We start from the raw sequence: 15,520 nt of genomic DNA, 5'->3' as shown, positions 1-15,520 counted from the left end.
TTCCACTGCTATTCCAGTCCCCAGGCCTGCTTCTGCTGGCCCATTGCTACATCCACAGACCCATGAGGACGATTCTTCGGAGGAAGAGGAGGAGGAGGAGTCCCTCTCCCATACCTCACAACTGGCTTCTCCCCTGGAATACTGCTCTCCTGATGAGGATTCCTTGGAAGGTGATTTCCCACCTGAGGACATCATCTTCGGGGAAACTATTTCCAAAATGAGGGAATACTTTAAATGGGATTCCACACAAATGACAGAAGTACAAAAGAGATATGAGTTTCTGTAGATGGAATCACCCCCCCCCCCCAGCTATACCTCCAGTAATCCCAGCCTATTTAGACGCTTTTGCCTCCGCTTCCAATACTCCTGAGTCTCAGCCACCTGCCCCTAAGAGACCAGACAGGTTCTATAAAGTCCCTGATGACTTCCAATTCCCTACTAAACCTCCCATGGCAGACGCAGCTGTTATTGCTGTCTCTGCAACAATCCAGACAGCTACCCTCTTCTTCCCTACTGCCATCAGATGGAGAAGTGACGGGCAGGTTAGGAAACAAAATGTGTACTTCCTCAACCCTGGCCTTTAGAGCTATTAATTATCAAATTCATATGGTAAAATACACTGTAGACCTAGCTTCACAACCCATGAATCTGCAGTCCTCCATTCTAGATTCTCCTACCAAACCACAAGTTGCCTCTAAACTTTCTTTAGCTACACGAGTCACTAGACACTCCATTAAATGCAGCTATGATGCTACAGAAGCATTAGCTAGGTCAGTTGCATCAGCATCAGTCCTTCAAAGGTACTCCTAGCTCAGACTACAGCCACTGCCAGATGACTTCAAAAATAAGATTATGGATGCCCCTCTTGACAATAAGTTCCTCTTTGGGAAACAGTCAGCAGAATTGTTCAAAAACAATTGGGGTATAAATCCCTACATCACAAGATGGGTTGCCAACTGGCTCACTGACAGAACCCACACTGTAAAAGTTGCAGACTCCAAATCTGACCTCAAAGCAGTGACAAGTGGAGTACCACAGGGTTCCGTCCTGGGACCTCTCCTGTTTGGTATCTACTTCTCTAAAGTACAGGCTAACACAGAAGGCCTCTGGCTAACGAAGTTCGCAGATGACTGCAAACTAGGAGCCATAGTCAAGTCCCCAAATGATGACATCCTACAGAAGGGCCTCGCTGAGACAGATGCCTGGTGTCAGAGCCATGGCCTCAAGCTCAATGCCAAAATGTGCAGTGTCATCCCCTTTGGTAAAAACTCTGTACCCATGAACTACCACATAGGCAGCAATCTACTTAACACCAAATGTGTGATAAGAGACCTTGGGACCCAGGTGGACAGTAGTCTCTCCTTTGATAGTCACATCGCCACAGTAGTCAGGAAGTCCTTCTACGTAGCACACCTCATCATAAAAGGGTTCTCATCCAGGAAAAAAAGAGGTCATTGTTCCCCTCTACTTGACACTCATTAGACCCATTATAGAGTACAATGCCCCTTTTGGAATGTACCTCACAAGACATCTGCAGCAACTGGAAAGGCCACAGAAGTACCTCACAAAGAGGATTACTGGCCTCAAACACATGCCCTACACTGACCGCCTCAAAAAACTCCAGCTTTACTCCGTAGCATATCGCCTACTCCGTGGTGATCTCTGCCTAACAAATAAAGCTATGTCAAACCCAGAGCTGTTTGACATGCTACACCTAAAGAAATCCCAATCCCTCCGAGCTACACGCTCTAGGGACCTAAACCTTGTCACCACAATAAACAGGACATGCTGGAGGGATAGATTCCTGTCCCAGAGACTTCCCATACTCTGGAACAGGCTACCCATCTATGTCAAGCAAAGTTCTTCATTAGCACTCTTCAAGAAAAATCTTGATGAATGGATGGGAAATAGGAAATACACCCCGGGATCACTTCTGTGTCTCTGCTCGACAGTGGCACAGGAAAATAACTTTCTTGGGTGGCGTAAGCCAGGGGAACCTTGTTGGGTAGGCTTATGTAGACCCTTGGGCCAATAGCCTAGTACTTACCTATGAACCTATGAACCTGCAGGAGAAGAGCAAGGAACTGCAGGACATCAGGCACTTCTTTGTCTCACCAGTGCCTAAGTTTCACAGACACTACCCTGCCAAACCAAGTTTTTTTAGGAAGGCATCTACTCCTTCTACCTCCAAATCCAGAATAGGTGACAGGAAATTGTCTTCTTCCAGACCTAGCACCTCTCAAACTAATCAAAGACAGCTCTTTCCTGACAGGCCTAACAATGCATGACTGTCAAAACCCCCCCTTACCACCTTCACCTTTCTGGCTGCCTCTCTCACTGTCTTCCCCTGTGGCAACAAATCACCTCAGACAACTGGGTTCTAACAATTGTGGAAAAAGGATATTTTATGACTTGGCAGGAAAAACCTTCCCCAAAATGTATACTCCCTCCCTCCAAAAAAAAAAAACAAATCCATCTCATTCCTCAACTGATTCAAGATCTGGTCCTACAGGGCACTATAGAGAGGGTGCCCCCAGGACAGGAAGGTCAAGGCTTCTATTCCAGTATCTTCCTAGTCCCAAGAAAGGAGGGCCCATGGATACCCATCCTAGACCTGTCTCTTCTAAACCCCTTTCTGCATATGTCCACTTTCCCCATGCTGTCCCTGTGCAAACCCTTCTACCACTCCTGACACCCATTTCCTTCATGGCCACTTTAGACCTGAAGGAGGTTTATCTTCACATCTCTATCCACCCAGCCTTTTGCAAATTCCTGCATTTTGCAATGCAGTCTTCACACTATCAGTTTAATGCCTTACCCTTTGGTTTGTCTACAGCACCAAGGGTATTTACAAAATGTCTAGCCCCCGTAATGGCCTTCTGCAGAACAAAAGGCATTCAGATCTTCCCATACTTGGATGACCTCCTCATCCAGGCAGAGGATCCAAGTACCGTGCAAAAACACCTTCAATTCACCATCTCCCTCCTCGTAAGCCTGGGCTTCACAATCAACCTTCTCAACTCCTCCCTTATTCCTTTCCAAGACCAAATTTTCTTTGGTTGCAGAATAATAACGGATTTGATGAAGGCCTTTCTCACATCAGAAAAGGTCACTTCACTGACCAACTTCTTTCAAAAACTACTCCTAGTCAACTGCGTTTCAGCCGGGTAATTCCTTTGGTTCCCTATTAGAAGACCGAAGACGCATTCTTTCGAATGCATCTTGGTCGAACTCAAAAGCCTGAAATGGCAAAATATCGAAGTGGCTTTTGAGCGAATTCTTTCCCTGGGAAAGAATTCGCTTGTCCTCTTTGTTACTTTGCCGTTTTCGGCACTGTAGTGCGGTCTCGGAGTTGGTATATTTAAGTAGGGGTGTGGGGGGGGGCGAAGTCCCCCCACTTAATGTAATGTGTAAAGGGTTTCATTTTTTTTTTTTTTTTTTTTGGAACAGTGATTTTTTTCCCTGGGAAAAAAATCGCTGTTCTGACAGTTTGAAATTGCAAGCTTTCACTTTCGTAGGGTTGATTAATCACCGTTCACTTTAAGTGTTCGGTGATCTAATATAGACCCATTCCTTCACCTCCTGAGTCTGATGGCAGCCACTCTCCCCATGTTACCTCTTGCCAGGCTACACATGAGGAAGTTTCAATGGGTTTTGAAGAATCTGTGGTCCCAGCACGCCCATCCACTAGAGCTTCAGGTGTCATTCCTTTCCTGTCTAAAGAAAGAAATTGTGGTGGATTCAGCAAATTAATTTGAATCCAGAACTTCCTTTATAGCTTCTCACTGCAGTTCAACAGATGTATACAGAAGCATCAGATATGGGGTGGGGGGCCAATATGAATGGACTCAAGGCAAATGGGACCCCCACCTTCAGAGAAAACACATCAACATCAGGGAAATGACTGCCCTTCTCCTAGCCCTGAAGGCATTCCTTCCTCTCATACATCCAGGTCCCCTCAAAATCTTTATGGACAACACCATAGTCCTGTGGTACATCAACAAGCAAGGGGGGGGGGGCGAGTCTTTCTCACTCTGCAGACTGGCCATCCAAGCATGGGAGTTGGCTACCCTCTCCAAAGTAACACTACAGGCAGTTTACATCCCATCACAAAGCAATGATCAAGTAGATGCTCTCAGCAGGTCATTTTCTCAAAATCATGAATAGATGTTGCACAGAGATGTTTTCCTGGACATAGTCCACCAGTGGGGTGCACAACAGATAGATCTGTCTGTATCCCCTCAGAACAGAGAACTACAGCTATTTTGCTCAAGGTCCCCCTCCCCACAAGCCTGGAGAGTAGATGCCTTCACAATTTGCTGGAAGGGAATGTTTCTGTATGCATTCTCTCCCATTCATCTTATACAGAAAGTCTGCTGAAGATTCAGCAGGACAAGCCAAAAATCTTGATGGTGATCCCCTTTTGACCAAGGCAGCACTGGTTCCCCTTCTTTTGTCACTAGCCAAGGGCAGTCACCACAAATTACCTCACAAGGTGGATCTCATCACACAACAGAAGGGATCTCTTATCCACCTACACCTACAAACTCTCAGATTAACCCTGTGGGTGATAAACCTTTGATCCCATTTGGACACCTGTACTCAGAGGGCGTGCTGTCTGTCCTGCAGGAGACCAGGAAATCCACTACCAGGAGATTCCACTTATCGAAATGGAAAAGGTTCTCCACTTGATGTCTTCACAGACAACTAGACCCCTTTCAGGTGGCTGTACCTCTAGTCTTATTTGTGCGAGTTCCTAAAATCTGAACTTTCATACTCCTCAGTGAAAGTCCATTTCTCAGCTGTCTCAGCCTGCTTATCTCTCAGTCTACCATTACTATCCAAATTAGAGGTGAAGCTTTTTCTCAAAAGGGTCCTTCACATCAGACCACTGATAAAACCCATCCCTCTGCCTTGGGATTTGAATTTTATTCTGGAAAAACTCACTACTGCTCCATTTGAACCAGCAGCTTCAGCCACCATAAAGAAGTGCACTTGGAAAACAGCACTTCTTGTAGCCTTAACTTCGGCCAGAAGAGTCTCAGAGTTACAAGAACTCATGGCTAACTCACCTTACCTCATCTTTCATAAGAATAGGGTCTCTCTTCGTACAAACCCCTCCTACATGCCTAAAGTGGTTAATGAACTATCCCTTAACCACACTATTCATTTACCGACTTTCTTTCCTTTCCCTCAGAATGACAGTGAGAGAGTGTTCCATTCCTTTGATGTTCACAGACAACTTAGATTCTGTCTGAATAACACTAAGGATATCAGAAAGTCCAACCACTTGTTTGTATCTTTTCACCCCAGGGCTCTGGTGAAAGCTGTATCCAAACAAACTACATCTTCATGGATTTCCAAGACAACATCTTTCTGCTACTCCTTCCATGGGAAACAATTACCCTACACAGTCAGAGCCCATTCAACCAGAGCTGTGGTCTCCTCAGGGGCATTCTTCAAAGGGCTAGATACAACCATGATTTTTGAGGCTGCCACATGGTCTTCAGTCCACACTTTCACTAAACATTATAAACTGGACTGCATCTCTAGGGCTAGGGCAGGATTTGCTAAAGGCATCCTCTATGGCTACTTGGAAGACTGCATCCTCTTCCACTTCCCATAACACAGGTTGAACTTTGGTTCTCTCCCACATGTTAAGAATACTGCAACATGAGAATAGAAAGACATAGAGTAGTTGTGTAAAATCTTACCATAACCATAGATGTCCTTCTCTTCTGTGTTGCAGTATTCCTATTCCACCCTCCTAACCACTCTAAGACATTTTCCCTTTCTGGATGACATCCTTTCAGCTTGCCTTAGACTATTGTCCAACTGGGGCATTCACGTCTGAGGTCTGTGCATGTGGACGTCGCATTTATGGCCCACGGTTTATAGTCCCTGCGTGTGGCGTCCCACACACCATACAGCAGCCAGGCTAAGCTTTTGTATATGAACCGGACGTTCAGGTCACCTCAGGCGGAAGATCCCACATGTTAGAATAGTGCGACATGGAAGAGAAGGACATCTATGGTTATGGTAAGATTTTACACAACTATTCTTTTTGGGAGTATAATGAGTTGGCAGATTATAAAAATTCCCTACAGAGAAATCTGTTAGGAATATAGAATGAGCAAATGAGTGTAAGTAAGGAAAGTATTTTTTAGCTGGGATACATGATCTGTATTGCCTAGACATAGTAAGGCCTGGTTAGCTTTAATTTTGGTGTCTGCCAAAAAAAACAGTTACTAGAAAATGGAAATCAGAGTCTAAATCAATCATACTTGAAGTAGTGAATGTCGTAACAGAGATAAAAGAACAGGAATTGGGATTTTTAGAAAAGGATAGGAGTAAATTACATAGAAAAAAATGGAAATTGTGGAAACAATCCATGCAGAAAATGTTTTGGAGGAGGAAGGAGGTTTCAGAGAAGGCAGGAATTGGACAATTTATATAATGTTGTATTGATTATATTGTATAGAACAATACAGTGTACTGTATATGGTGTATAATGTTGGTAAATGTGAACTTAATATGGTTTGATTACTTGTACGTTTTGCCTATGTCAGAAGTGATAATGTAATAAAGGTGTTTAAGAAAAAGATTCATGGTGTGCTTATTTAGTCATCCTACAAGTCAAGAAAGAAGGGTCTGCAGTGCGGAGGGATTGCTTGAACATTCACACAGGCTAAAATTCAGTGGAATAGAGATAGTCAAACAAAAGTGAAATGACAGTTATGTTTCATCATTACTTTTTATTTACTTAGGAATGATAATTAGCCTTAGTCAGTGCTCCTAAGAACCTTAGTCATCTGGCCAACACAAACCTGTCTTACAGGTACTGTGTCCAAGTCGATTTGGTCTCTCAAATATATACAAACATCTTCCTTCATCTGCCAGTATTCCCCTAACCTGAAGGCTTACGATTCTTTCCACTGGATAGTTATGGCTTTCCATGCCACTGACATGACAAGCAACATAATGTGTATTCTATTCTGCACTAATCTTCAACCTGCAGAGAATATAAAATGTTTCTGGTAATAACTTAAATCATCCCACATAAGCTGGTCTCCATTCTCATTACCTCTCTAGAACTCCTTTAATGTTGTACATGTTATGATAATGCATGTCCAGTTTCCTGTACATATGTTCCTTGAGACCCTCAGCAGTCTACAGTAACTCTGAGTAATTCACCGATTTTGATAGGATTAAGAAGGTAATATGAAGATGCTTCCAGGTATGTAACCGCCAAACAGGTGATGGCGTTGTTAACATGAGTTTCAGATTAAATACTCTGTTCTTCTAGTGGTGGCCTGCCTGCCTCACGTACATCCTGCCAAAAGAATTGTTAGTGCTTAATCCAATTCAGATTAGTATGCAAGACCTTCATTTTCAGCTATACATCTCACGTGTAAATCTTATTCTACCATTATCATGGCCCAAAGTATATGGTGTTTATTCATAATATGTTTCCTGTGTTGGTTTAGTTATGTTGTCTGTAAATTAACATGGTGGCAAAGAAAAAAACATACATGGATGGCTTCAAGTTCCTAAGGATTGAAATGTCCAAAAACAGAATTGTTCTATGGTCTTGATGAGCCAGTAATATAGTGGCAGGATGTCCATCTGTGGTCCCTGCAGTTTAAGTTTCTCAGAAAGTTCAAATTGTTGTAGAGTTTGCAGTTTTGGGTAACATCATTTGCTGTCCTCACTGATGCTTGGGATGTTTTTCAACACAGGTGATCATTGCATAAAAATGAAGGAATAATACATGAAACTAACTCATTATAAATGGTTGGCAGTTGCAGGTACTGTGATCTATGAATTAGAATGAGAAACTGTGTGTACCCTAGTGAGTTTCATTCCACATATACATCACTATGGTAGAGGCTCGTAGAAAACTTAGTGCTGTAGGTGAGGCTTGAGGGTGAATCGTTTCCCCATTAGATTTTAAAAAGTACCTCAAAATGCATGCACATATTCATACAAACACATTTTCTGTCACACATGAACACACACACACACAAAATACTTCTGGGGACCACCAATATATCCATCTATGCAGTAATATATTGATTGATGGTTAAATGCAAAAAAACAGCAATTTAAGACATGGTTGTCCACTCCTCTTCATCACCAAGAAAATAAGCAAGGGAAGAAAGCCACTCATTCAGACCAATCTGGGAAATTAAGAATTGTATTGCTGGGCGGAACTCGTTAAAAGTGTATTTCTGTACTGTTACAGTAGTATTTAAAATGAACAAGTATGAGTTCAAACATTCCTGTTTACACTGGAAATTTGAATAGGTTTTCTGCCACTGTTCATAATTTTAACCTTTGTTTGTTTTAAGGTCTGACATTCAACTTGAGTGTGTGAAATCCTTAAAATACAAGTGATTTTATTGACATATAGACATTGTGCAGTAAAATGGAGCCTGTTAAAATGTTTTGGGGAATAGAAGAAGGGAGACCTAGTTGGAGTGTGATAACAGTTGTACAGCATAGACTCGGGAGAACCTTGGGAAATTGGATACTTTTCATCATCTATCAGCAATGTCAGTGATGTAGCATGTAGCATACACACCTTTCATGCAGGCTCTGGGTTCTGTCCCCACATTAGGTAGATGGATTGCTGACACTGCAGTGTAGTATAAGGGGGGGGTATTCTACACCCCTGAGAATGTTATCCTTCAGATGAGATGCTAAATCGAGGCCCCATCTGCCTGAGTTATTGGTAGTTCAGGTGGATGTAAAAGATCCTGTGGCATCTATTGAAAAGAGAAGGGGGAAGTTCCCGTACCTTAGCCAAATTACCCCTAGTAGTTTAAGCACTACCTCAGGTCTCCCTTGGAAAGAGGCTCCTAGCCTAGTGGAACTAACCCTGTCAGCAAAGTAAAAATAAATCTGCGCCATCTATTGTCTGGAAGCTGAGAGATTTGGTTCCTGTGTTCTGTGCTACAAAGAATTTTATGTTAATCCCAGCACTTGCACACTGGCAAAGGGCTCTTCAAAGGTCTTTTTTCTTTCTTGGCTGTGCCAACCTTTCATTTTCCAGATTTGCTCAGTTTGCCTGTTGCTATTCTTGCTTCTTGAGTTCATTAAAAAACTCTGGAGACAGTTGGATGAAAGGTCATGGATGTCATGAATGAGCCAAGCACCAATCATGTAACAAATACTTTAGAGATAACTGTATATATATAAAGTTTGGGGAAGGTTCTAGGATAAAGCTGCTTTCTGAGTATGTTGGCCAAGTAGTATTCATGACATGCATGAAGCCAGTCATTCACTTTGTCAAAGAAGCAGCCATTGTTTTACTTTTAGCATCCTGCTTTTTTTATCTGTGTCTACTTTGTACTTCATATATGTCTTTAACTTCAAGTGTTGCTGCTTAGAGATGGGAACTCAGAAATACTCCTTTTTTTCAACAGAGCACTTGAAGACTCCCTTGGAGCAGTACATAGCACGAATACCCAAAGTGAGAATTGTTCGCACTAAGAAGAGAGAAGGACTTATCAGAACGCGGATGTTAGGGGCTTCAGTGGCTATTGGTGATGTTCTTACCTTCCTGGATTCTCATTGTGAAGCTAATGTGAACTGGCTGCCACCATTACTAGGTAAGTAAATGGACTGGAACAGTGTTTATTGTAATGTAATAACTGCCAGTGACAAGGGTAACACAGTTTTCTGTTTAACAGTCATTTTTAGTACTGGTACAAAGTGCCATAACAGTTTTGATGGAATAATTAACCGTGCTTGGTTGTCTTCTCCATGCTTGATGCATCATAAGGTTGATATATATATATATATATATATATATATATATATCCTAATTCTATTTCCTTAACCTCTCACAACCAATTTGTACCCTTCTTTGACAAAACTATTGATCACCTACCTTAACTTAAACAATAATAAAAGTATCTTCATTATTACATTATACATTCCCCCTGGTAATAATCTATCCACTCGGAAAGTATCCTACCATGGGTGTCAAAAAATATCTCCCTTGAAACAGTAATACTAGGCGATGTCAACATAAGCTGGCAGAAACTTATCTCCCAGTTCCCCACAAATGGCATTAACCTGTTTGGATTTTCCCAACTAATTACCCACCCAACCTATACCAATTCAGCAAACTAAAATGGCTCAGTTATTGATTGGACTCCTGTCTCCTATCCTAGTAATTTTTCTCACTCTGAAATACTTCCAGCCTCTGTTAGTGATCACCACCCCATCTGCATAATGCAACTTATCCAATTTTGACCAGTAGACCTTTACAAATATATTAATCACTATTAATTGGTCTTTCCTTAAATATTTACCACTAGATGATGCAGTTGAGTGATTTAATTCTACATTCCTAACACTTTAAACAATTTAGATCCCATCAGAAAGAGTCTAAACCAATTATAGTCCGTGGCTTTCTGACTACACCAGATCACTTATGCAAAGAGAAATAAGGCATGGACAACCTACCAAAAACATAAGACACATAATAACAGCATTTCAGAGCACTGCATAACCTTGTGAAGAAACAGGTTAGCTTAGATAAAAAACAATTATTTGCAAAGCCACAATATCAGCAAGAATCCAGTCCCAAAACATTCTGGCACACCATCAAAAAATCTTACACCTTGGAAGTCGGTCCTTCCCCAACACTCCTGTGATAGTACCTCCTCCGATATAGCAGCTCAGTTTAACTCTTATTTCATTGATAGCATAGCATCCATCACTAAGTTCTCAACATCCCCCTTTACGTTTTCTCAGCCTCCAATTACCTGACTCTCCACATTTTCTCTTCAACCAGCTCCCACTTCCTGTATCAAATCACTCTTGAGCAAGCTCAAGTCATATTCCACCACTGCAGATAATTTTCCTAATGAATTCCTAAAAATGGCAGCTGACTGAATTGCTTACCCAGTCTCTATAATCATTAATAGAGCTATTGAGGAAGCTTATGTCCCCTCTCTGTGGAAAAAGTCCTTTATCCTTCCTCTCCACAAAGGTGGCACCTTCACAGAGTTTTCTAACTATAGGCCAGTTGTTACTCTTTCTCCACTATCAAAACTTCTACAGAAATGTATCCACAGACAATTTCTCCAATACCTACTTAACAATATTCTTCTCTCCCCCACCCAACATGGATTCAGACCTGCACACACAGTACTGTAACTTCTCCTACTGTCCTTTACTTACACTGTTAATAAAGCTCGTGACTCGGGGTAACTTTGTCGCATCTTATTTCTTCTTAGATCTATCTAAAGCTGTTGACACCATCTCCCACCCCAAACTCTAATCCCAGCTATCTCTTCTTGACCTAACAGAGAATCATCCTTAAAATGATTCCCCAGTTATCTCTCTAACAGATATCACTCAGTCAAATGGAATTATAATTTCAAGCACTGGCGTACCAATGCTCAGTATGGGGTGCACTCCTCTTCAACATTTTTATTTGTCACCTTAATACTACCACCAAACAAGCAACCTTACTCAGTATGCTGATGACTCTACTTTAATCTCCTCCACCAGCGATCTTACAGTTCTACACAGCTTAACCCAAAATGTATTCAGTTCTATTGAGTCTTGTCTCACCAACAACCACCTACTACTTAATTAAAAAAAAAAACTAAACTGCTATTTTTACCAAAACAATTATCTCCAAATACCACTAACTTTGCTATTACTTTTCTGAACAATACCTCAGTCAACGTGGTTTCGCACAGTAAGTTAGTTTGACCTGCATATCAGTAACAAAAAAAAAAAATCAAAAAAATGGCCATGATGTATAGGGCCAAAAAAATCATCTCTAACTCCACAAGGGTAACCCTTGCCACCACCTATCTCTTACCCTCCCTTCTATATGCTTCCCCTATTCTAACCAGTCTTCACTCTTCCCTCAAAGTAAAACATATTCAGTGCTATAATCAAATGGCTAAATTCTCACTTCTCTCACCACTGATTTGCTCTCCCTAAATTCGTTCAAACTACTCCACCTTCTAACTTTTAATGAGCGAACGCAAACATACAAAATGTTGTACAACTCTTTATTTTCACAAACTGCCTCATTGTTACTTCAACAGTATGTTCCATGTCATTACCTTTGTTCTTCTCACAAGTGTCTACTATCTGTTTATAAACTTCATTGATCTAATGGTGTTACTCTGTACTCTCACTGTGTTGCCAAATCATGGAATAGCATCCCATAATTGATCAGACTTACATGCCACTGCTATTCTTTCAAGTCTAGGCTGAAAGAACATCTAACCAACAATTGGATCTGCCCATGCTCCACACCATCTTAGTCTTCATCACTACTCCCTTTTCCCCAAACTCATTGCGCTTTCTGTTGATCTATTCTACGACTCTCCCTGCTTATCCTGCTTTCTAGCCTCTCCTTTCAGTAGCTCCTTAACCTTCAAATGCTGTTTCACTTTATTTTTCACTACCTTTTATTTTACTCAGAAAGTATGACTGCAATTTTACTGCAAAAATTCTCTAGCCAAGAGAGTGTATATAGTGTGTTCCAACTCATTACTTATTTTGTCATGTATTTCATGCATTATTATGTAGCGTAATTATAAGGTATTCTTATCTATCTTGTACATAATGGTATCTCAACTTTATTGCTTCCTTTTATTGTATCCACAAATTGTAGTGCTCTGTTGTTATCTTAGTCACCTCTTTTTTTTTTCATGTGCACAGTGTGTCCTAACCATATTACTTTTTTATTTGCATTCACAAATTATACCTTTATGATATTGTCTTAAGTCTTTGTAACCAATGATGTTTTGTGATCTGTTTAATATGTACTCTGGAGCTTTTCTCCCCAGGCCTCCACTGAAAAAGGGCTCATACTCAGTAAACAAATGTCAAATAAATGTATGTGTCTTTCGGCTTTTCCCGGTTAGGGGTCGCCACAGCGGAACTCCGGTCCGCTAATGATTGGCAGTAGATTTTTACGTGCCGAGTTGCTGGCCCTGATGCACAACCTTCCATGAAGGTACGCCCATTCACGCATGTCTCCACACAGAAGACGCTCTAGCTGGGAATCGAACAGGACAACGTCTTACTGTGAGGCGACTACGCTACCGCAGCATCACCACCGCAGTTTGTGCTCAAGATAATTCTCAGAGGAGTGGTTTAGTTATTTTGTTTGCAGTTTGTTGTTTTATTAAAACACAGTAGCCTGCAATACAAGCAAAACTGCATTTACGGTTACTATTTTGCAGTTCCAGTATATGGCAAATTTCAAGTTAGTGAAGACTCAGTGGGTGGCACAACCAGTGTTGTGTGAAGGGCTGGTGTCCCATCTAGAACTGTCTCTTGGTCTTATGTTCACTTGTGCTGGGATAGCCTTTGGCTCCCCAGTCACTATAAATAGGATAAAACATGTTACGGGAAAATGAAAGAGTGAACCTGCAGTGCTGGAAAGTAGGGCTGCACACAACCCCCCGTTTAACTTGACATCAAGGGAGTTCAGAGTTCAGCTATATAAGTGGATGGGGCTAATAATTCTGCCATTTGGAACTGCCCAAAGACTGTCCACTAACTCCCATGATGAGAAAAATGACTTCTAGAAGAACATTTCACCTAGTAGCTTTTAAGTTTCTCACTCCCATGCATGGATGATCTGCATGTATGTGGGAAGGGCTAGGTAAATAATCGACAATCCCACTCACTCTGCCCATGGCATCTGCTTCTGCTTTACCTTGGGCAGGCGGTATTGCAGCTGACACTGCAGAACATTTAGACTGAACAGGAGCTTCTCCCCTCTATCCATAAAGCTGTTGAACTTGAATCCCAGGCATGACAGCAAATAATCCAATCAATGTGCCGCTTGCTGTGAAGTATCATCTATAGTAATCACTCTGGCAAATTACTTCAGTAACTGGTACAGTTAGCCTTATTTCTTATGTTATTACTTCCTGAATGTGCAATATTCAGGAGTGAGTCACCACACCACACATGTGCAATATGAACATCAGAATATATCATACTACAGCTAATGAAGTGAGACATCTAAGCAATCACAATGCGAAGACATAGTCTTTGCAATACCTGCTAGTACAATATTATAGCAATAACCGATGATGTTGGTGTGGTATATATTAAGATTTACCCATGGTTGGTGCGGTTTAATCACGAGAGTGAAGCCTCAGTGATTAAATAAAGCCAACCGTTGGTAAATCTTAATATATCACACCACAGAGTCTGTTATTGCTAATATACAATGACATTATTTAAAAAAAAATGACTTACTTTTCTTAAATAATGTCTTTGTATAACGGCGCCGTGGTGTCCTTCTGCTTCTGCCACATATTCTGTTGCTTTTTTTGATGTACTGCACATACGTATGGGACATGAGTTCCCTCACTTACCCAGTACATCAGTGCTTTAGAAAGGAAGCAACGGAGAAAAGAAGGTCTCTGTCTCTGTTGCGCCTTTTGTTTTTTTTATTTTTTTTTAAATAAAAAAAAAAATACAGACAATTTAGCGGTAGGAGAGAGACAGACTGGAGTAAATACAAGGAAAATCAAGTATGTGTCTTTAGTTTTGAATAATGTACCTGATTTTCCTAGTATTTTCCCCATCCTGTCCCCTCCCCCTCATATATCCGGACTCCGGATTTCTAATTTTAATTATTTATTTTTGTTTAAAAAAAATTTAAAAGTTACAGGATATACCAATGGGAAAAAAGTCCAGGTGAACACTTGGATTTACAACGGGCACGCTGGTTGGGCTTGACCAATCAGCGTGCTAGTTTTAGAATGCTAATGGCCAGTCATTGTATAATGTCTAATGTCTTCTTGTCCAGTTGTGGTAATTTATTGTGTTGTTAATATTTTAAGTAGTGCTGTATGTGCATTAGTCTTACTGTCACACAAACTATATTTTCATTGTTATGTCTTGTACTGGGACAAAAGCAGCATAATTCCATTTAGCTTGCACTGCTATGTATATCTGATCGACTGTAACATTTACTTTGACTTAATGTGCTTTTAAATCTGTCTGTAACCCTTCATCTACATGTTGAAAACCATTATTACCAAATAACTCTTACAACTGAGGTGCTGGTGTAAGTATGCCAACTACCTCACCCCTGATTCTTGTTCTACTATAGCAAAATCCATACTTATACCCATTCTAGAGTGTTGTTCTTCTTTGTTCTTGGTAACTGTTACGATGTCTCTGTCTTAAAAAAAAACATCTTCAGGCATGTGTATGTTTAAACAAATCTCAGAGTAACACTCATCACTGTCTACTTCTTTCTTCTACTATAACTTTATAACTTTACCCATAACAGAAAGAGCCACTTTCATCGTTGCCTTTACCATCTATAAAATATTAAGTTAAGATTTTTCTCCCGCTCTCAACTGTAAAGTTGCAGCTAATAACCTTGAGTGCTGTGTTAGATCACACCCCCAGGCTGTTTAACTACAAAGACCGCATTTTTTGTTGCCACTGAAATATTGCTTTCTGATCTTGCCTGCAAATTGAATTTATATTTCTTGAGAATGAG

The 15,520-nt window shown here is 41.0% G+C and overlaps 1 protein-coding gene across 1 annotated transcript in view; it reads left to right on the top strand.

Moving 5' to 3' along the window:
- The window catches only part of GALNT10 (polypeptide N-acetylgalactosaminyltransferase 10), a 2,012,282-nt gene that overhangs the window by 1,336,813 nt on the left and 659,949 nt on the right, over positions 1–15,520 (top strand). The window contains exon 5 of the mRNA XM_044069486.1: positions 9,429–9,614. Within this exon, the coding sequence (XP_043925421.1) occupies positions 9,429–9,614 (186 nt within the window). The remainder of the gene's footprint in view (positions 1–9,428; positions 9,615–15,520) is intronic.

The sequence above is a fragment of the Protopterus annectens genome, chromosome 4.part0 (genome assembly GCF_019279795.1).
Source record: "Protopterus annectens isolate FY-2018-M chromosome 4.part0, PAN1.0, whole genome shotgun sequence".
In the NCBI taxonomy this organism is placed as follows: Eukaryota; Metazoa; Chordata; order Ceratodontiformes; family Protopteridae; genus Protopterus; species Protopterus annectens.
This window is presented reverse-complemented; position numbering and strand designations above follow the sequence as displayed.